The 22,226-nt window shown below is 42.9% G+C and overlaps 2 protein-coding genes across 3 annotated transcripts; both read right to left on the minus strand.

Moving 5' to 3' along the window:
• Positions 1-4,363: 4,363 nt before the first annotated feature.
• On the minus strand, positions 4,364-14,726 carry LOC110497957 (rho GTPase-activating protein 11A). Of its 2 annotated transcripts, XM_021574442.2 has the most exons (12): positions 13,966-14,726; positions 11,330-11,397; positions 11,095-11,191; positions 10,726-10,982; positions 10,457-10,620; positions 10,209-10,349; positions 9,974-10,048; positions 9,381-9,554; positions 9,145-9,283; positions 8,796-8,904; positions 7,693-7,810; positions 4,364-7,555 (listed from the first exon to the last, which is right to left on the minus strand). In XM_021574442.2, the coding sequence occupies exons 1-12, from the start codon at positions 14,095-14,097 to the stop codon at positions 6,036-6,038; spliced, it is 2,994 nt and encodes a 997-aa protein (XP_021430117.2). In that variant the 5' UTR covers positions 14,098-14,726; the 3' UTR covers positions 4,364-6,035. The 2 variants fall into 2 exon arrangements, with proteins under 2 accessions (XP_021430117.2, XP_021430119.2); XM_021574444.2 differs by lacking the exon at positions 9,974-10,048 and having other exon boundaries at positions 13,966-14,725.
• Positions 14,727-17,523: 2,797 nt separating this feature from the next.
• On the minus strand, positions 17,524-21,192 carry LOC110498364 (actin, alpha cardiac muscle-like). Its single transcript, XM_036954903.1, has 9 exons — positions 21,047-21,192; positions 19,836-19,986; positions 19,541-19,669; positions 19,283-19,393; positions 19,089-19,173; positions 18,524-18,685; positions 18,194-18,385; positions 17,896-18,077; positions 17,524-17,773 (listed from the first exon to the last, which is right to left on the minus strand). The coding sequence occupies exons 2-9, from the start codon at positions 19,962-19,964 to the stop codon at positions 17,630-17,632; spliced, it is 1,134 nt and encodes a 377-aa protein (XP_036810798.1). The 5' UTR covers positions 19,965-19,986; positions 21,047-21,192; the 3' UTR covers positions 17,524-17,629.
• Between the last annotated feature and the right edge of the window lie 1,034 nt (positions 21,193-22,226).

Consider the following 22,226-nt stretch of genomic DNA (forward strand, 5'->3'; position numbering starts at 1 on the left):
CTCACTTGATTCCCGTCCATTTACACCTTTTAAGACCGTTTCATAAACAGTCCTTTTAATGATTATGGGGCAAAGACAGTGCGTCAATATGTGTTATGTTTAAGCTTTAGTAGGCCTATAGTTTATAGCCTACACGTTGTTGAGGACAGGAACGATCCATACTTCACCTTGGCAAATAAACTGCTAGCTATGCATCTTAGAATATAAAAATAAAACAAATGTTTTTCTATCGGATAAACCAGTCACAGTAATCTACACCTTTGATTATTTTAGGCAACTTTACTTCATATTCGGTAGTCAGGCGTTTTTCCTGAGGCATATATATCCACACCCGTGTGCCAAATGACTGGCACAGCGCCTATGCTGAAGGTCTGCACAGGATATGTTGAGTTCTGAAAGAAGTGGATTTGTTGATTAGGCCATGTTTGCAGTTATAACCGTAATCCTGAGTATTTCCACTCTGTTGCTCGTCAGAGTAGTGCATTATTTGTAGGTCTACTGGCCCCATCTGCGCAACACATGGTTGGCGGCCAATATTCGCAGCAACGTCAACATAATGCAAAGCCATGATAATATAAAGGGCTTTCAAACAAAAAGACATGCAGCGCACATTACGATTGTGCACAGGACTGTGGTGAATGTGGTGTGAAAGCAATTAATTGACGTGCCAGCAATGCGATGGTATTCCTATTGCTGAATCGAATCAATTCAATTAGTTGACAAGACCTCGTCAGGATGCATTGTGTGCAATTATTATTTTCAGATTTAACACGCCATCATGGCTTGATAGCCTACTGATAATCTAAACTAGTGAAAAATGGTCTCCCCTTTTAACCCAAATTAGTCTCAAATAATAAAACAATCTACAAATGTATATTTTTAATAGGATAACAGACCACATAGCTGATGTGTGTAGTGGGTCGTTAGGGACATCGTATGCACTACATATGCACTTTATCCATGATTTTTATTCCAGATAGTGACCATTGCGCAGTATTCAATCATATCCACATATCCCCTCCCCTCTGTCTATAATGTTTGAGGTCTAAACACCTCAATAACAACTATAGTTTATTTATTGATGTCCTCATAAATATTCCATGACCAGTGCTAAAGGTGTGCAGTGGTAAGGTCATTTGCCTGAGGTTATCAGACACGCTTTTGATTCAACTGAGAGGAATAGTGATATCATGTTGATCAAATTTTGTTATCCAAATTCCGTTACATTGCTATGGATCAATAGTGATATGCCTTCACAAGCTTCTCTTTCCCTTGTAGGTGAGAGTAGTGTCAGCCTGTGGCACAGACATTCTCAAAAAGACAGACAGGGCACCACCTGCTGGATTAAGCAGTCACATAAATCACAGCCAAATCTCATATGAAATACAGTAGTGCTGCTACACTGAACAAAAATATAAACACAACATGTTTCATGAGCTGAAATAAAAGATCCCAGAAATATGCACAAAAATCACATTTCTCTCTAATTTTGTGCACAAAATTGTTTACATCCCTGTTAGTGAGCATTTCTCATGGCATATCAAGAAGCTGATTAAACAGCATGATCGTTACACAGGTGCACCTTGTGCTTGGAACAATAAAAGGCCACTAAATAAAATGTGCAGTTTTGTCACAAAACAGATGTCTAGTTTTGTTTAAATCTTATGAACTTGAATATACTCTTTTTTTCTAAGCAATTTATGATGGCTAACAAACTAGAGATGGCAATGCGTCTCTCGCAGCTCTTCACTGTCTATCGCTCAGTAATGTTCATTCTACCTTTCTTAGGGTAAGGGTCAATGCTCCAAATGTTTTCTTTGTCTATATGTCTATTTAGAAAGCAATACGCTATGATAGGGACTGGTCATTGGGTTTGATTTTCTACTGCACTGTGCAGCTTGGGTTTTGCATTATATTGTTAATGTTTACTCAGTTCTAGCACCAGGGAATTTTTTTCTACATGTGCACATAGCAATATAGCAGGGATAACCAATGCAGAACTGCCAAATGAACAGATGTTTTACCAATGGCATTATCAAATGTCTGGAATGATCACCTGATGCCACCACATAGTCACTTTCATAACATATTGTGGTCCAAATTGTTGTTCCACCAGTTTTATATACTCCAAAATGTATACTGAACAAAAATATAAAACGCAACATGAAAAGTCTTGGTCCCATGTGTCATGAGCTGAAATAAAAAGATCCCAGAAATGTTCCATATGCACAAAAAGCTTTTGTCAATTTTGTTTACATCCGTTAGTGATTATATCTCCTTTGCCAGATAATCCATCCACCTGACAGGTGTGGCATATGAAGAAGCTGATTAAACAGCATTTAAAGGTATCCTGACCAACAGATGCATATCTGTATTCCCAGTAATGTGAGATCGATAGATTAGGGTCTAATTCATTTATTTCAATTGACCAATTTCCTTATATGAACATTAAAAAATATATATTGCATGTTGCATTTATATTTTTGTTCAGTATACATTCGAGCTGCCCCAACAAGTGATTTTAGTACACCCCCTTCTGGAAGAAGTTGCAATTACCAGAGGTGATTGGCTCGATTCAGCCTCTGGACAATTTCTTCATGAAGGATGGTCAGGTGGCCAAACAGTTATAACATTTGACTAAAACAATCATGTCAAACCTTTCATTATTTACATGATCACATCTCTCTATTATGCATGGGAATAGTTTGGAACAGATTTCCAAAACTTCTAATCACGTGGAATGGATTTACTGTTTTCTTTAAATCCGTCTTTTAAAATCTGCCAGTTTGGGAATGCCCTATATGCCCTATATGATATGTCCTAAACAGCATGTGTGCACACAGTATTATGAATTGTTCCCATTTTTTTTACACTGCTCAAAAAAATAAAGGGAACACTAAAATAACACATCCTAAATCTGAATGAATGAAATATTCTTATTAAATACTTTTTTCTTTACATAGTTGAATGTGCTGACAACAAAATCACACAAAAAATTATCAATGGAAATCAAATTTATCAACCCATGGAGGTCTGGATTTGGAGTCACACTCAAAATTAAAGTGGAAAACCACACTACGGGCAGATCCAACTTTGATGTAATGTCCTTAAAACAAATCAAAATGAGGCTCAGTAGTGTGTGGTGTGGCCTCCACGTGCCTGTATGACCTCCCTACAACGCCTGGGCATGCTCCTGATGAGGTGGCGGATGGTCTCCTGAGGGATCTCCTCCCAGACCTGGACTAAAGCATCCGCCAACTCCTGGACAGTCTGTGGCGTTGGTGGATGGAGCGAGACATGATGTCCCAGATGTGCTCAATTGGATTCAGGTCTGGGGAACGGGCGGGCCAGTCCATATTATCAATGCCTTCCTCTTGCAGGAACTGCTGACACACTCCAGCCACATGAGGTCTAGCATTGTCTTGCTTTAGGAGGAACCCAGGGCCAACCGCACCAGCATATGGTCTCACAAGGGGTCTGAGGATCTCATCTCGGTACCTAATGGCAGTCAGGCTACCTCTGGCGAGCACATGGAGGGCTGTGCGGCCCCCCAAAGAAATGCCACCCCACACCATGACTGACCCACTGCCAAACCGGTCATGCTGGAGGATGTTGCAGGCAGCAGAACGTTCTCCACAGCGTCTCCAGACTGCCACATGTGCAAAGTGTGAACCTGCTTTCATCTGTGAAGAGCACAGGGTGCCAGTGGCGAATTTGCCAAACTTGGTGTTCTCTGGCAAATGCCAAACGTCCTGCACGGTGTTGGGCTGTAAGCACAACCCCAGCCTGTGGACGTCGGGCCATCATGGAGTCTGTTTCTGACCGTTTGAGCAGACACATGCACATTTGTGGCCTGCTGGAGGTCATTTTGCAGGGCTCTGGCAGCGCTCCTCCTTGCACAAAGGCGGAGGTAGCGGTCCTGCTGCTGGGTTGTTGCCCTCCTACGGCCTCCTCCACGTCTCCTGATGTACTGGCCTGTCTCCTGGTAGCGCCTCCATGCTCAGGACACTACGCTGACAGACACAGAAAAGCTTCTTGCCACAGATCACATTGATGTGCCATCCTGGATGAGCTGCACTACCTGAGCCACTTGTGTGGGTTGTAGACTCTGTCTCATGCTACCACTAGAGTGAAAGCACCGCCAGCATTCAAAAGTTTCCAAAACATCAGCCAGGAAGCATAGGAACTGAGAAGTGGTCTGTGGTCTCCACCTGCAGAACCACTCCTTTATTGGGGGTGTCTTGCTAATTGCCTATAATTTCCACCTGTTGTCTATTCCATTTGCACAACAGCATGTGAAATTTACTGTCAATCGGTGTTGCTTCCTAAGTGGACAGTTTGATTTCACAGAAGTGTGATTGACTTGGAGTTACATTGTGTTTAAGTGTTCCCTTTATTTTTTTGAGCAGTGTATTTAACAAAAATGACAAGTTTTGAAATGGTCAGACTGCAATGCAGAGGTGCTTTAAATAAATACGGCTTGACAAGTTTTATTCATAAATCCCCCCCGAAGGTGTCTTGGTCAGTTCACATGTTTAATCCAAAGCAAATGAACATAGTAATTCTAGAAAATAAAAGTAGGGAAACAGTTTCGTAGACCTTTACCAAATTAGGACCGCAATGAAAAAATTAAGAAAAGCAAAAATAAAACCTTAACGGGCAAATTTGCCACTTCTAACATCTGGGTTGTTATGAAGTCTTACACAGTTTGTGTAACTTCATGATTTCATGTATATTGACTGTTTAGTGATGCGCAAAACCAGATTATTTTTTCAAGTAGGATCCCTGAAATGACTAATAAAATAAATGGACAGTCATTTTCAGCTATCGATATAACCCATCTAGTTCTGATCATATGTTGCTCGGTTGTCTTCGTCTAATAACATCTGTAAATAAATAGACGCTCAAAAACCTATAGGTATGTATAGCTAGTTTACATCCATGTGTTTGTTGTTCAAGGCTCAAATCGCCATGATTCCATTTGGCAAAACCACTCCCACCACCAACAAAGTTGCAGCTCCAAATAGACTATATTCTCATTAGTTCCAATAGGCCTAATATTGTTGGATGGTTGCTAAGGCTATATTTGGCAGCTATTGTTGAGCACACTACTTCCAATGGAACAGGGTTAGCTACTTAGCTAACATTGCTAATGTCAGCACAAAATATACAGGCTTAAATGAGAGACTAGGATTCCATAGTGATTTGCCTGTAAATGTCATAATACATGTGTTCTAACAGGCCTACATGTTGTTTGGATGTTGTTTAAGACAGTAGCTAAGATTAAACTCAGCTGTTATTGTTGCAAAAACCTATTTCGGATGTAACAGTCAGGCTAGCTAGAATGCTAGCTAACCCTCAGATACAGTAACTTATGCTTAGCATTCGTTAGCATCTAAATTCTATTATTTGAGTTTAATGCAGTTGATTGGTGACAGTGGGATGAACATATATTCAGCATGATATACATGCAAGCATTATAATATGAAATGCACTCAGATGAAGCTTGTAAAGCTAACTGTCGACTGGACGGAGTATTGCATCCTGGTAGGTGAAACGCACCCTGGGAATTGCAGTATACTGTAGATGAGGGCAGTGCAGAAGCTTAAATGACAAAAACTAGGAATCGTGCAGTATGACAGACAAATTCGTTTCAGATCTTATGGTGGGGCATATACGAACAGCATAATAACTGGTTATAAAGTGGTGTTGTCCTTTAACTCTAACACCTTCAAGCCATACACCCAACCGTTCAGCAATTGCCTTTCACACTAGTCTAACAGACTACAAACACCTTCAAAAAATAAACATTCCTTTACACTGATATGCATGTGCAAAAGTAGTAAACTAGTAAGGCAATGCAACAGATCAGTCAACCCAAGCACTCAAAGAACAGCATCTAAGAAGCAAAATAAATTAAATCCCTGAAAACAACTGAAGACACAAAAATTGAGGGAATGTTTTGAAGCTATATAAATGAGACAGTATATATCCAGATAGGGAGACCTGCATAGTGAAGGGTGAGTTCTACTAGACTAGAGGTCTATGGGCTTGGTGGCTGACAGCAATCTGCCCTCGTTGAGGAGGTTCCTGGGGGAGCCTCTGTAGTAATACACATCCTTCTCAGCCACCTGCTGTACCACAGACCTCTCACCTTCACCTCCTGGGTCTTTAACAGGTGTCACACCTTTGGTCTTCAGTTGTACCTTGTTGGTCACGTCGCTTAGAGTGTAATTCCTGGGTTTGCCGGCGATGCTGGCTGGCTTCTTGGGTGGGACTGGAGGAGAGCAGGTTTTTGTGGAGCGGACCTTGTCAAGTGTGGGGCCTCCCTGATCGTTTGGCTGGCGCTGAGCCCCAGCAGACAGGCCACTCTCCAGGCTGACAGCCTCTCCCACAGGGATGGTGGTTACCTGGCTGGAGGAGGTGATACCAGCCGGTACAGGCCACCTGCCCCCCAGCAAGGAGTTGATCCTGCGGATAGACTGGCGCACAGGAGTACGCTGGAACTTGAGGGGGGACCTGACTGCTTTGGCCTGTGATTTGGGTGAACACAGGGTGAGCTTATTGAAGCGCTGGATGTGGTCTACCACCCTTAGCCTGCAGGTCTCCAGGATGCCTGGGGAAGGCAGCTCCAACGGCTGCTGTTCCTGCCTCTGGGGGTGGGCACTGGGTTCTGGGGATGCCACAGCCTCAACATGTACCATTACAGGCACTGTACCCAGAGGGGGAAGAGGGGTCTTGAGCTCCTGAAAGTACTCCGGCCCTGAAGCTCTGTATGGAGTGGACTGGACCCCAGCAGCAATGCTGCGTGTGAAGTGAGCAGGGCTCTGGATGTCCAGGGCATCGATCAGCTTGCTGCAGTTCACTTGCTCAGCCACAGTATCTGCCTCTCCAGCTATAGACCTGTCACCAGCACACAGTGACCAGTCACAGGCCTTCTCTGACAGACTGCCACATCCTCCCACTTCAAACAGGGCACTATCTATATACAAGGGAGACAGAGGAACAAACTCAATCTGACCAAATGTGATGTTGTGGTCATCAGCCAGATGCCTCCAAGGAGTTGGCATGCCAGAACGCTCTTTGTTTGGTGACACACCTTTGAGTGTAGAAGATTCAGAAGGAGTTGAATCTGTTGAATCGGTTTGAGTGTTCTCAGGCTGTGTTGCCTTGCCCCCTTCAGAGGGGGCACCGTCATCCCTCAGTACTCCCTGTAGGTCGCTGCCGGACTCAGTGAAGGCTCTTTTGATCTTGAGCAGGGTGGGCCTGGTCAGAGTCCGGCTGAATGAGCACTCACTCTCGAGGCTCTCAGCTCTGGAGGCACAGCACAGCTTCTTGGGGAAGCTGGCCACCATGGGGGGCTTGGCCACCACGATGGCAGGCTCAGAGTAGTAGTTGTTCTTCAGACACATGTTAATGGGGGTGTCGGTGAAGGAGCCTCCGCTGAAGACATGGCCCTCGTCAGGGGTCTCCCCACTCCAAGACGTCCGGAGGGCACTGCCGTCACACTGGGGGGTTAGCAGGTTGTCCTCTGACTTACTGTAAAACTTGGAGCCTGTGGAGCAGTGGGCATTAGCAGACATCACTTCCCACAAGGGACAACAAACACTGATCCATTTCATGCATTACTTTAGCACAAATTATGAAAGTACATTATAAATAATGTTAGTAGGTTTTAAAAAAGCAACTCACCCTTTGAGGCACTCTTGTTTCGCAAAACAGTAGGGCTAAATTTGGCGTCTTTGAAGCAAAAACTGGTGGTGCTCTCTGGAGTGGCAAGTCGCCAACCAATGAACTCTGAACCCTCTCTCTGAATCGCCAGCATGGAATAAGAAATGACATTGTTGGGATGGAGTCATGTACTTTTTAGTCAATCATATAATGTTGCCTTACACTAAAACCTTGTTAAGTTATGTGAAATATTTTCTTAACTCTTCTTGAACTGCACTGTTGGTTAAGGGCTTGTAAGTAAGCATTTCACAGTAAAGACTTGTTGTATTCAGCGCATGTGACAAATAAAGTTGTTTTGAAAATCTGATGCATCATAATTTAAGGGTCTTCGGTGTATGGTAAAAAGTTACTCAGAGGAAATTAGTGTTGGTCAATATTGTTTTATTAAATTGCAAATATTCATCAGTATGCCATAGGAAATTAGTGTTGGTCAATATTGTTTTATTAAATTGCAAATATACATCAGTATGCCATTATAAAGTGACCCATGCATAAACCAAGTTACAGTTCAGTTTAGGTAAATATAATATTTGGTTAATATTAAATGTTTTTAAAGTCTTAAAATGTTAGATTTCACTTATATTAAATATTTCAGATCCTAGAATTGAGAATATAAACATCTTGGTTCACTAGTTTATCAGTATAAACATTCCATTAAATGTTACAGAACAGTCATGCAGAAATAACGGAATTCTCGCCTTGAAAACAAGAACGTTTGATTTACGTCAAGTAGAAGCTCACAACCTCAAAATGGTCTCCAGTCAATTTATTAACTGAGCATGCATTACTGAAAGTAAACATTTGCCCAAACTGTTATAAAATCAACAGCCAAAAAAAAAGAAACTAAAAAGATTAGAAATAAGTGCTACTGTGCAAAATTGTACCTTACAATTGCACCGCAAGCATAAATGTAGATGATTTATTCTGATTAATACAATTAGTCAATTTGCTAAGGGGAGGGGGGGGGGGGGGTCATCATCAAGACTGGGATTGAGAGCAGTCTTTTCCTCCCATTTGAGGGGCAGATAATCAGTGTGAGGTCATACATGGGTATCTGCACTTACAGGATCTCTGCTGCTCTTGCCCAGGCTGAAACGAAGGCGCAGGGACTTGCGAACATTTTCTTTCTTGGTGACCTTGGGAGAGAAGCAACCAGCCTTCCCCGACTCTACTCTGAAAAACAGACAAGAACATACTGTTTCAACCATTGTCAAGTTATAAATATTATACAATATAAACATTTAATAAGAAGGCCTCTCCTCCGATGCAACAGAGAGAAGTGTGCCATGAAAAAGTTGGTGTGTTTGAGATCGTTATCAGCTTAGACATAAGTTGTCATCTGCTTGAGCAATACATTTTCAATTCCACATAGGATCAGGAAATAGCCTTTGATAAACCACATGACGTATGTACCTGTCGACAAAATGTCGGCGACTCAGTCGTTTGCTCTTTCTCCTTGCAGAGCTGGCAGACTGCCCGCTGGACCTCCCAACTAAGGCCAAAGCATTATGGGAGGAGTCGAGGGATTTTGAGGCACTTGGGTCAAGGTATCCTGAAAAACAGGAGCAACAAACTCAATGCACATGAATACTTTTTAGTAAAAAATAAAAACTTTGATTAAATACAGCTGTGAGTCCTTGTGGAGTTACCTGGTCCAGGAGTGGAGCTTCCACCGAACAGAGAATTAGGAAATAATTCTACACCAAGGTTATTTTTGATGGATCGCCGTTTCTTGTTGGAGAATCCATAACTATGACCAGATTCCAAAGGAATTTCTCTCTTGGAGCTGGGAGTAATTATCACAGGAGTTGCAGAGGAAAAGACTGGTGGGGTAAAAAAAAAGAAAATCACAAGAATGAATTCATTATTAGGTCATAGTCTCCCACAGATAAATATTCAGAACAGCTGAAATAATTCGCTAAAATTCTTGATTTGCGTCGATTAAGAAAATTAAAGCCAAAAACAAGCACACAGACAGAGTAGGCAAGACAATTTGGGCAGCCATCAAATCAGTAATGTAATAGCGGGGGAAAAAATGACAAGACAGTGTTACTACGCATTCACTACATAAGCGCAAATGAAAAAAAACATCTGAAAACAAATTTAAATTAAGAGTTGCATTTCTGTGAAAGACAAGCAGCTGATTCCCTGTTGCAGGCTGAATTAAATGAATGCGTCAGAGCTACGGGGCATTGATGCTCTCATTCGACGGCAGGAGGCGAAACATGACCTCGGTACCTACCATATCTGTCTGACTGGGGAGTATTTGTGGGTGTTCTATTTGTTTTTAACTTATTCAGAGCTCCATTGACCATATCTGCAATGCAAAAACCATTCCATATCTTGAAATTCAATGGAGATTTACAGAGGAGGAAGAATAAGCCTATAACATTGGATCGTTTAATATAATTTCAAAGACGACCCAATGCTGGAAAAAATACAAATTCTACGAGCAATGTTCTTCCAGGGTATCTTACCCCCTAGACTGCGCCTGCATCTCCTCTTGGCCCCTGAATTTGTGTCCAAGTCCTCTAGTCGCTCAAGCGTAGGGAACAGAACATCTGCCTCACAGCCCAGCATGGCTGGAATCTTCTCCATGATGAACTGAGGTACCACACCTACCACACAGAGACACATTTAGACACAGTTTGCTATGAACATTCCCTTTTAATTTTCAATCACCAGTTGATTGATGACACCACAATAACAAGGCTTGAACTGCTACCGAAGTCTGAAGCGTGTTCTATAAGGCAGTGGACCACAGCTGCCTGTTGCTTGAGGCGTTTCTCTGTGCTGGCGTTCATCTTGTCTGCCCCGTCTCCAGCGTGTAAGAGGTTGGGAGCCAGGATCACAGACAGGTTACTGCTGTCCATCTTATTCACACCACTCCTGAGAGAAAAAGCAAAACCAGATTGAGAAAAAATGATTGACCAAGTCCAAAATGGTACAGTGTGAAATGCTACTATTTAATGAGACAAACTTGTGAAATCATACCTTTGAGAGACTTTGTTGAGGAAGCCAAAAAAGTAACGTAGAATGCTCATGTTCCGGTCAGGCAGTACACAGGACAGGAGCAGGGTGGCATAGGTCCTGTCCTCCTCTGTGGGCAGCTGCTGGGCCTTGAGGAAGGCATCATGCAGCTCTGTAGGCATAACGGGATCTGGCAGCTCCCTAAAGAACTGCTTGACCAAGCAAGCCACATCACATGGCAGGGCAGTGGACAGGCACCTCTCACCCTTATCCAACTTCACCTGCACAGAAAAAAAAACAATCCGGCCTTGTGTTTAACTATTCCAGCAGCCAGAGCCTTCCTATTCATAGCAAGGTCAACTCCAGCAGGGTCAATCTCCAGCCATCACTCACCCGGAGTGCTTTCAGACGAACAACAGAGCCAGACTTTCTGAACAAGCCCTCTGTATCCACATGCTCCAGCAGACTTGCACATGCATCTATGAGAAAGCTGGAGAGCAAGGGGATGGGAGAAACATTAGACCAAAAACAAAGGACAGAGAATGTTGGCCTAACACGCACAAATGAAGGACGACAAAATGTGTTGTTAGAAAGTTGAAGTTCTAGCTAAGACAGGTGTTTATCTTACCATGGTATATTCGCATTCTCCACATTGTACTGCAGAAGGCTCTCCAGCGGTACACCAAACACTTTCACCTGGAAAACATGATAAAACAAGTTCATGTTTGATTTCAATAAGGAAGGCTTTGCATGGTAGCTGGTTAAATTATCCTACATAGGCCTAAGCTCACTAATAAGCTTCGACTTGGTATCCCATCCAACTTCCCGCCACGGAAATGTCTGAAAGGGCACAAGTTTTTACACGGGATTTGTCCCCATTTAACAGAAGGCCCTGAAAGCTGTTTTACAACAGTTTGGCATTCCCCTACCCAAGGAAGTAGTTAGTAACTCATCACCTGATCAAATACAAGCTAGCGCTATGTTGTGGCTGCCAAGCGTCAAACATTCCGCTAAGTATTTTAGAGGGAGACTGGAAAATAGGTGCCTAGCTGTGCTTTTGAAAAACAACAACCTATAGCCTACTACAGTATAATGACAGCCCTGTGCCTTTTACTTGGTACATTTTCTGCCAGTAATTTTCACCTGGCCCAAGGAAAGTACAAGTTTAATGGACCAAACCAATTGCCTGAAATCAAATTAGGCTAACTGCCTAAAAGCAAGCATGTGCCTTGTACTACCGTCTCATCACCAAGCCCAATTAAACAGTCCAGTGCACTATTATGTATGCCAAATGTGTCTACTATTGTCAATCATTTGAATCATTCGCAACAATTCACTTCAAATCAAATTTTATTGGTCACATACACATGGTTAGCAGATGTTAATGTGAGTGTAGTGAAATGCTTGTACTTCTAGTTCCGACAGCAGTAATATCTAACAAGTAATCTAACAAATTCACAACAACTACCTAATACACATAAATCTAAAGGGGTGAATGAGAATATGTACATATACATACATGGATGAGCGATTGCTGAGCGGCATAGGCAAGATGCAGTAGATGGTATAGAATACAGTATATACATGTGATGAGTAATGTAAGATATGTAAACACTATTAAAGAGGCATTATTTAAAGTGGCATTGTTTAAAGTCACTAATGACTAATTTAAAGTGGCCAGTGATTGGGTCTCAATGTAGGCAGCAGCCTCTCGGAGTTAGTGATTGCTGTTTAGCAGTCTGATGGCCTTGAGATAGAGACTGAAAAACAGCTTCTCGGTCCCAGCTTTGATGCCTCTATACTGACCTCGCTTTATGGATGATGATGTGAACAGGCAGTGGCTCGGGTGGTTGTTGTCCTTGAAGATCTTTTTGGCCTTCTTGTGACATTGGAGTGCTGTAAGTGTCATGGAGGGCAGGTAGTTTGCCGCCGGTGATGCGTTGTGCAGACCACACCACCCTCTGGAGAGCCTTGCGGTTGAGGGTGGTGCAGTTGCCGTACCAGGCTGTGATAAAGCCTGACAGGATGCTCTTGATTGTGCATCTGTAAAAGTATGTCAGGGTTTTGGGTGAAAAGCCACATTTCTTCCACCCACCGTGTGGGTGGACCATTTCAGTTTGTCTGTGACGTGTACACGAAGAAACTTGAAGCTTTCCACCTTCTCCCCTGCTGTCCCTTCGATGTGGATAGTCCACGATCATTTCCTTTGTTTTGTTGACATTGAGTGAGTTGTTTTCTCCAAAAACCACACTCCGAATGCCCTCACTTCCTCCCTGTAGGCTGTCTCGTCGTTGTTGGTAATCAAGCCCACTACTGTTGTGTTGTCTGCAAACCTGATCATTGAGTTTGTAGGCGTGCATGGCCACGCAGTTGTGGGTGAACTGGAGTACAGGAGGCGGCTTAGCACGCACCCTTGTTGGGCCCCAGTGAAGTAGAGATGTTTCCTACCTTCACCCCCTGGGGTAAGCCCTTCAGAAAGTCCAGGACCCAATTGCACAGGGCGGGGTTGAGACCCAGGGCCTCCAGCTTGATAATGCTTTTGGAGGGTACTATGGTGTTAAATGCTGAGCTCTAGTCAATGAACAGCATTCTTACAGAGGTATTCCTCTTGTCCAGATAGGATAAGGCAGTGTGATGGCGATTGCATTGTCTGTGGACCTGCGGTATGCAAACGGAGGTGGGTCTAGGGTGGCCAATAAGATGGAGGTGATATGATCCTTGACGAGTCTCTCAATGCACTTCATGATGACAGAAGTGAGTGCTATGGGGATGTAGTCATTTAGTTCAGTTATCTTTGCCTTCTTGGGTACAGGAAGAATGGTGGCCATCTTGATGCACTTAACTAGCTAGTTATGAACCCCCAACACAATTCAGACGGACAGACTAATCCAACAATGAACGTGAATTACAATGACAGGCTAACAAAAGTGCTCAGACTGAATGCAAATTAGCTAGTCAGCCAGAATGGTTCTCAAAAGGACTCTTTTCACACCACTTCGTTACCATTGTCATAACCTGAGACGTTAATTATCCTAACCTGCTGTCTAAATTACACTAATCTGTTACAAAAACAAACCACTTCCGTAACAATGTTTCTCGGTTTGCAAACATGGAATTTTAGCTAGCTAACGTTAGCTACTTAGCCCACCAACTGACTCATTCAGGCAGTTTTACAACCAAATTTGGACAATTCTGTCTAAGAGTAACGTTAAGCATTGGAGTGTTTATCTAGCTTGTAAGCTAAACAAAAATGGACTTAGTTACCTTGTCGTTAGCTGTCAACTTGCAGCTGGTGCCTGCTTTGTTTTTGTTCCAATTCTTAGTCTTTATCCCATAAGCAGTACGAAGGTGTTGCACAATAGCCAGGCGCATCACATTTCTTTCCATTACCTTCATCTTTAACTTTACAAATTACTTTCACTGTGCCTTCTTAATCTTTCAACACATACTGTACCAACTTAGCCAACTTGCAGGTCAATGCTTAGCTACTATTATCCCTCTTGAATCTAACGCGTCAGTATAACAGCTAATTGAGCTATCGTAACCCACGTCCGCACGTCTCCTTCCTTTTAAATCGCCAACAATTCTTTGCGTATGCCCTTCTCATTCAAAACAATCTCGCTAACTTGACATACCAAATCATTCTACACGTAACTTACAACTAGCTAGGTCGACCTAAAAGCAACCGCCGAGTCACTGCCAATTATCCAGTCCCAGCAAAATCGACCCAGCTAGGCGCGATCATTCTCGTGTGACTAGCCCACGTTCGATATCATCTAACGTTAACAATTCTCATAGCTAGCTAACCATAACTAATGTATATTACCGTATGCCTAAATCTGTATTCTAGCATTTACCTGAATACATAGCTATTCTCTTGTTTTTATATAATCTGATATTCCTTAGCTAGCTATATTGCTTGCAGACTACGTTTCCCTGAAATATTTTTTCCGCACATCTTTTAAACGGCAAAAGCGTTTCTACATGTTCCGCTCTGATTGGCTAGAGTGGGTTCAAAATATTAAGACCCACACAATGTTATTTTTCTTCTTCGTTGGGGTTTATCGGCTGTTGGCATCCAACATTATGGTGCATTACCGCGACCTAATGGACTGGAGTGTGGGCCAGAGACTGAGAAACGAAATCCTAACTCAGCCCCTTTTCTATTAAAACATCATACAGTAGACATATGTTAATAATTATTTAGTAAATATAAGTTGACATGCAATCATAACTGACTGTGGTGCATATAAAGCACCCACAAGCTACTGTAAAAATACATGCTCCACTGTCTCTGTTTCCTGGCAATAATCACACTTTCCTGTCTGATTATTTCCTATCACATTTAAAGTCTTACTCACCCGTAATCTTGTAACAATAGCCTCCTCTATTCTGCCCCTTCCTGCTGTCTGTTTCAATATGCTTTGCGTTGTAGTCAAGACAGACAAAGATATATAAGCAAACTTTACTAGGCATGTTGTCAACCAGCACATTACTATAGTAAGTAACCACTGGCTTCCGTTTCCTGTGTAACATCAATATGGGTAACACCAATATTGCTACATGTTCTTTTTTTTTTACAAGGGCAGACTCCATCTAACTTTGGCTTGTAGTCCATGTCTGCAATAAACTTAAATGTGAACTGAATGTTTGTTTACTGTCTGACTGGCCATTCATTATTCAGGTGTAGGGCCATCAGAAGACCTATACAAGACCTTGTGTGGGGAGTGTTGATTACATCAGGAGGTGCTTGACCTGAGATGTTTGGATCTTCTTGTTGATGTGCAGCGTTCACCTCCAGGTTGTGTTCAGCACCCTGCTGGGCGTCAGCTGGTGCTCTGTTTACTGGCTATGTGCCAGGCTCCTCAACAGTGGGGAAATCCTCCTCTATTTCTCCGCTCTTCCTCAGGTGTCGCCTGTTCCTCCTGAAGAATTGTCCTGGTTCTGTCTTCACCTCATAGGACCTTTGCTCCACAGGTCTGACTACTGTGGCCCTCTGCCACCACTGTTTCTGTCCTGTGAGTGGCTGAGCTCTCCCCCTGTCATCTCATTGCAGCTCTGTGAGGTCCTTAGCAGAGGTGTCGTAGTACTTTGCCTGTTTCTGCTGTCTTTCTTTGAACTTCTCCAGCTGACAGTTACACCTGGTCTCAGAAGATTTTCACTCATTATAAGTAGTGTCTTTGTACCTCTTCCCATGAACACCATTGCAGGGCTGCTGTCTGTTCCTTGTGACGGGGTATTTCTGTGATCCAGCATTACCAGGTATTTAAAAAAAAAAAATTCACCTTTATTTAACCAGGTAGGCTAGTTGAGAACAAGTTCTCATTTACAACTGCGACCTGGCCAAGATAAAGCAAAGCAGTTCGACACATACAACAACACAGTTACACATGGAATAAACAAACATACAATCAATAATACAGTAGAAAAATCTATATACAGCATGTGCAAATGAGGTAGGATAAGAGAGGTAAGGCAATAAATAGGCTGTGGTGGCAAAGTAATTACAATATAGCAATTAAACACTTGAATGGTATAATGTGCAGAAGATGAATGTGCAAGTAGAGATACTGGGGTGCAAAGGAGCAAGATAAATAAATAACAGAACCGTCCAGAGAAGTGATGCTGGAAGGGCGGGCAGGTGCGGGCAGCGATGGATTGAAGAGCATGCATTTAGTTTTACTTGCTTTTAAGAGCAATTGGAGGCCATGGAAGGAGAGTTGTATGGCAGTGAAGCTCATCTGGAGGTTAGTTAACACAGTGTCCAAAGAGGGGCCAGAGGTATACAGAATGGTGTTGTCTGCGTAAAGGTGGATCAAAGAATCACCAGCAGCAAGAGCGACATCATTGATGTGTACAGAGAAGAGAGTCGGCCCGAGAATTGAACCCTGTGGCACCCCCATAGAGACAGCCAGAGGTCCGGACAACAGGCCCTCCGATTTGACACACTCAACTCTATCAAGAGAAATAGTTGGTGAACCAGGCGAGGCAATCATTTGAGAAACCAAGGCTGTTGAGTCTGCCAGTAAGAATGTGGTGATTGACAGAATCAAAAGCCTTAGCCAGGTTGATGAATACGGCTGCACAGTAATGTCTCTTATCGATGGTGGTTATGATGTCGTTTAGGACCTTGAGCGTGGCTGAGGTGCACCCATGACCAGCTCTGAAACCAGATTGCATAGCGGAAAAGGTACGGTGGGATTTGAAATGGTCGGTAATCTGTTTGTTAACTTGGCTTTCGAAGACCTTAGAAAGGCAGGGTAGAATAGATATAGGTCTGTAGCATTTTTGGTCTAGAGTGTCTCCCCCTTTGAAGAGGGGCATGGCCGAGGCAGCTTTCCAATCTTTGGGAATCTCAGATGATACGAAAGAGAGGTTGAACAGGCTAGTAATAGGGGTATTGAGATAAACTTTTGTTATTGACCAAATACTTATTTTCCACCATAATTTGCAAATAAATTAATAAAAAATCCTACAATGTGATTTTCTGGATTTCTTTTTCTAATTTTGTCTGTCATAGTTGAAGTGTACCTATGATGAAAATTACAGGTCTCTCTCATCTTTTTAAGTGGGAGAACTTGCACAATTGGTGGCTGACTAAATACTTTTTTGCCCCACTGTATGTATCTTAAAAAATAGTCTAAATGCAATCAATCAGTCAAAGGAAAATATGAATACAAAAAATCGTATTTACTTTTTCAAAATTCAATATTTCTATGCACATTTCAGATAGATATATAGATTAATAGATACATTGATTAAAGTTGGCGTATGGCATCTTGATAGGCCTATAACAATGCCGAAAACAGTTAAGAACAAATGTACTTAAAAGGATCTATTTTTATTACAACAGTACATGTATATACAGTAAACAACACAGTATGAATGTATGGGTGAAGGGGGGGGGGGGGGGGGGGGGGTTGATTGTTTAGAAGCACTTCCTGTGGACAATGGAGGGGCCTGCCTCATCGTACTCCTGCTTGCTGATCCACATGGCCTGGAAGGTGGACAAGGAAGCCAGGATGGAGCCACCGATCCAGACAGAGTACTTACGCTCGGGGGGAGCGATGATCTAGAAGATAAACAGAGTACAGGGAATTGCTTAGTTTCACGTAGACCCACTGTAAATCGGAACATGACAATTAACTTGAAGGTTAACTTCATGAAGGTTAACATGGCGGGATTGTCCCTCACCTTGATCTTCATGGTGCTGGGGGCCAGGGCTGTGATCTCCTTCTGCATACGGTCAGCAATACCAGGGTACATGGTGGTACCACCAGACAGCACATTATTGGCATACAGGTCCTTACGGATGTCAATGTCACACTTCATGATGCTGTTGTAGGCGGTCTCATGGATACCAGCAGACTCCATACCTGGTAGAAGATATTACAGAAGTCCATTAATTGACACGGCAACACAAAAACATTAATTGTAATATCACATTGTATTGTAACCATAATGCATAATGCATACTGTAGGTATGACTTACCAATGAAGGAAGGCTGGAAGAGGGTTTCTGGGCAACGGAAACGCTCATTACCAATGGTAATGACCTGACCGTCAGGAAGCTCGTAGCTCTTCTCCAGGGAGGAGGAGGAGGCAGCGGTGGCCATCTCATTCTCAAAGTCCAGAGCCACATAGCATAGCTTCTCCTTGATGTCACGCACAATCTCACGCTCAGCTAAGGGGGGCACGTTTCAATGATGAGAGGGAGAACATTTACAGAACTGCACAGCAAGAGATTGCTCTAAACACACATAAATTACAATAATATAAAACATGAGGGATAACGTCATTGACAGAAGTTAGCTCTCCTTACCGGTGGTCACGAAAGAGTAGCCACGCTCTGTCAGGATCTTCATCAGGTAGTCAGTCAGATCGCGGCCAGCCAGATCCAGGCGCATGATGGCGTGGGGAAGAGCATAACCCTCATAGATGGGGACGTTGTGGGTCACACCATCACCAGAGTCCAGCACAATGCCTATAGGGAGCAGACAAGGCACGCTAGTCAGTCAGACATGACTGACAGGAATGACTGACAGGAATGGTCGGCTGTTATATGGGAATCACTCCAAGCATTTGTCACATCATAAACAAACAATGCCGCTGACATCAATGGCTACAGGTGTGCCACACACCCTGCCAAACAGGGATTAACATGTCCTTGACAACAGAGGAACAATTAATCTAGCTATCTCTGACAAGTAAACAGCTCACTTACTCAACACTATTGTTATATGTGTGCATCACCTTGATTTGAGCTGTCTCCTGTTGTTATGTTGACCACTAATGTGTGGAAGCGACCTACATATTGTATCAGTAATATAGCAACTATCCATGGTTGACATTGGTACATATAAAAGGCAGTGTCCTGGAATACTGACCGGTGGTACGACCGGAGGCGTACAAGGACAGGACAGCCTGGATGGCCACATACATAGCAGGAACATTGAAGGTCTCGAACATGATCTAAAACACAAGAATAAGAGAGACATTTCAGAAGTTTGCTGGACTGTTATGCTCTAACAGAAGACGTAGATCTGAAATAAAGTGGGGGGAATAATGGAGTTAAAAGTACCTGTGTCATCTTCTCTCTGTTGGCTTTTGGGTTTAGGGGAGCCTCTGTCAGCAGGGTGGGGTGCTCCTCAGGGGCCACACGCAGCTCATTGTAGAAGGTGTGGTGCCAGATCTGCAAGGATACGAAAGAGTTCCCTGTTTATTATGTTATTATGCTGCATGTGTTTATCTTGCTCTCTTGGCACTCTAGTCTTGTGCCAAAGTCAATGCCCAAACTCAGCAAGATGTTGTAAGAAGTGTGTAGTAATTTAGGACCCACCTTCTCCATATCGTCCCAGTTAGTGATGATGCCATGCTCTATGGGGTACTTCAGAGTCAGGATACCCCTCTTGCTCTGAGCCTCATCACCTACATAGCTGTCCTTCTGACCCATGCCCACCATCACACCCTGGATGAGAAAGAAGAGAGGTTAGGAGTGACACAATCATCACTGTAGCCTAGATGACAGAGTGCATACTAACATAATGTACCCTTTTTGACAGTTTCCCCCTATAAATGTGTGTCCGTACAATGACACAATCTATACCCGCCCCAGTTACATTATGGTACAGTACCTGGTGACGGGGCCTTCCAACAATAGAAGGGAAGACTGCACGGGGAGCGTCATCTCCGGCAAATCCAGCCTTGACCAAGCCAGAGCCATTGTCGCACACAAGGGCGGTAGTCTCGTCATCGTCACACATGGTTAGGCTTTACTGGGATGGTCTGTGTGTGACAGAGAGACACAGGGGTGAGACTGAGTGGTGGGAACAGCTGCAACCCCCCCCCCCCCCCCTCCCCATCATTGAAAGAATTTCAAGCAAGCCTATCCTAATTGGTTTGTTCACAACCACAGATTTATTACTGTACTGACATGAAAAATGTTCGCATCCGAAATACAGCATTTTTTTTGTCTTTTGGAATAATATATTTATTTTACTACTGTAGTCAAATTCGTACAACTTGTCTTATAACTATTTTGAAAATGTTATCAATTCCTTGTATTTCAAATATCAGCTATCTACAATGTATCCCATGTTATTTTTGTCCCAAACATGTTGTGAAGTCACTGATACTATGTATCAGCTGTCATGATTGTTCCTGGGACATTATAGGGCTGCTCCAAAAAGGGGCATATCAGTGGAAGCAGGAAGCAAGACCAGCTATCTATTTTAAGCTCCACCCCCTGGCTGCTCCATGCACAGCTACACCAAGTGCCACATTGACCTCCATGGATCCCTATCTGGAACTATTTCAGACATGGGAGAGTTGGAGCCAACCCAGAGAGCAGCTGTCGGCACATTGTAGCACCTCTGTTTACAGCATGGCTCCTTGCTCCATCTGCCTATAATGGCTTCATTCATTAGACACAATTTAGTTCTGTCTCAATGTTCCTGACCAAACCAGCGTTGGTCAGTGTATCGGTAACTGTTATTATACTAAGTTATTACACTGTATTTGCCGGCACCCTCCCCACCAACACCTGATGATAAATCATTTATTTCTGAATAGCTGAATGTCTTGTATTATTTTGGAGAGATAGCATGAATCCATTCCAATAAGCAGTTACTTCAGTTTGAAGTGTATTTCTAGTTCATGCTTCAATAAAGCTACAAACAACCCATCCAGGTAGAAAACACTATATCATCCAATGTCAGAGACCAGCTCTGTCTGGTCAGCGCCAGGTTAAGATGTACTCAAATAACTCAAATGTGGACACTTAGTCCCCACAAAGTCTCATGTTTTCCATAGAAATAAGTAGTAATATACAGAAATATGCACTCACCAAGTTGTAGCGCAAGACTGATGCTTCCACTGGGACAAAGGAGGAGGGTGAGAGGACCCCTTAAATAAGAGTGGGGTCTGGGGACCAGGGGTGGAGCCCGGAGTTCACACAATTCCAAATAAGAGCTGCTAGAAAAAAGGAAAACGACCTACAAGTCAAATTATGCGATTGGTTGAGATGGAACTCCTCAAAAATGGTGAGATGCTTCCTGAGAAATGCCAGACTGATATGCTTTAGAGATGAGAATTGAAAAGGGAATGTTTTGTTTTATTAAGATGTCTGGGTGTTACAAATGTGTCAGACCATTAAAATGCAATTACAATGGTCTTCTTTATTTAAATACTTTTCTGTAGGTAAAGCTTTCATTTAAATTCTATTTTTTTTAACAGACAGAATAGTTTAATTATAGCAAGTTCAGTGCATCCATTTGACACTAAAGAATTCTGAATCAAGGTTCTGATCAGTCATGATTTCTGAAATCACACAAAAAGGTGCATTGGTCATTGTACATTTAGATTGATGGTGTTGTTGTTTTAAAGGACAGGGTTTGTGAGAAATCTGAAAAGTGATTAAGACATTTACTGAAATTGTACATCATACAACTCTCTCGAAAAACATTGAGCAGATGTGTCACAGTGTTTTCGTTGACACTCACTAGGTAAGAGCGGAAATAGTAGACTTGTGGGCCTTGTTAAGGAGATGAAAAAGAGAGGCTTTGGTCCAGTCAGTAAAACACTGTATATGTCAGTGGGCCAGGCTGCTGCTGGAATGTGAGCTGAGCCCCTAAATGTGGTGAACAGCTGAGGGTTATGACGTCTCGTCCTTCTTCCGAGCTGGCGGTCTGACTGGTCTGCGTCCACCGTGCTGAGCCCTGATTGGTCCTGCTCTCTCCTTTTAGGGTCATGGTGTGTAACAGGTGTCGTTAATGTCCATCCAGTGGGGTCCCCCCTTGTTGAGTTTGCAAACTGAGATCCTTATTCGTCCCACCCCCTTCAACAGCCTTTATTTTTTCTCAATGTACCTTATGAGGAAATACAGTCTTTCAAGTTTCACCTTTTCAAATGTATTGAGAAAATCAATCACCTATTGAATGATCCAAATTATTATTTTCTATAACACGTTTTACCCATATTACTGAACTGAGCTCTATTGGTACAGTGCATTATCAATGGCAGTCGTC

Source organism: Oncorhynchus mykiss, chromosome 19 (assembly GCF_013265735.2).
Source record: "Oncorhynchus mykiss isolate Arlee chromosome 19, USDA_OmykA_1.1, whole genome shotgun sequence".
Taxonomy (NCBI): Eukaryota; Metazoa; Chordata; class Actinopteri; order Salmoniformes; family Salmonidae; genus Oncorhynchus; species Oncorhynchus mykiss.

Coding starts and splice junctions, on each gene's coding strand:
- LOC110498364 (XM_036954903.1), bottom strand. CDS start 19,964: ATGTGTGACGATGACGAGACTACCGCCCTTGTGTGCGACAATGGCTCT. Junction 18,686..19,088: donor CGCCTCCGGTCGTACCACCG/GTCAGTATTCCA, acceptor TGCTCCCTATAG/GCATTGTGCTGGACTCTGGT. Junction 18,078..18,193: donor CTTCCAGCCTTCCTTCATTG/GTAAGTCATACC, acceptor ATCTTCTACCAG/GTATGGAGTCTGCTGGTATC.
- LOC110497957 (XM_021574442.2), bottom strand. CDS start 14,097: ATGAAGGTAATGGAAAGAAATGTGATGCGCCTGGCTATTGTGCAACAC. Junction 11,398..13,965: donor AGTTGACAGCTAACGACAAG/GTAACTAAGTCC, acceptor CATGTTTTCCAG/GTGAAAGTGTTTGGTGTACC. Junction 8,905..9,144: donor CGCCGACATTTTGTCGACAG/GTACATACGTCA, acceptor TCTGTTTTTCAG/AGTAGAGTCGGGGAAGGCTG.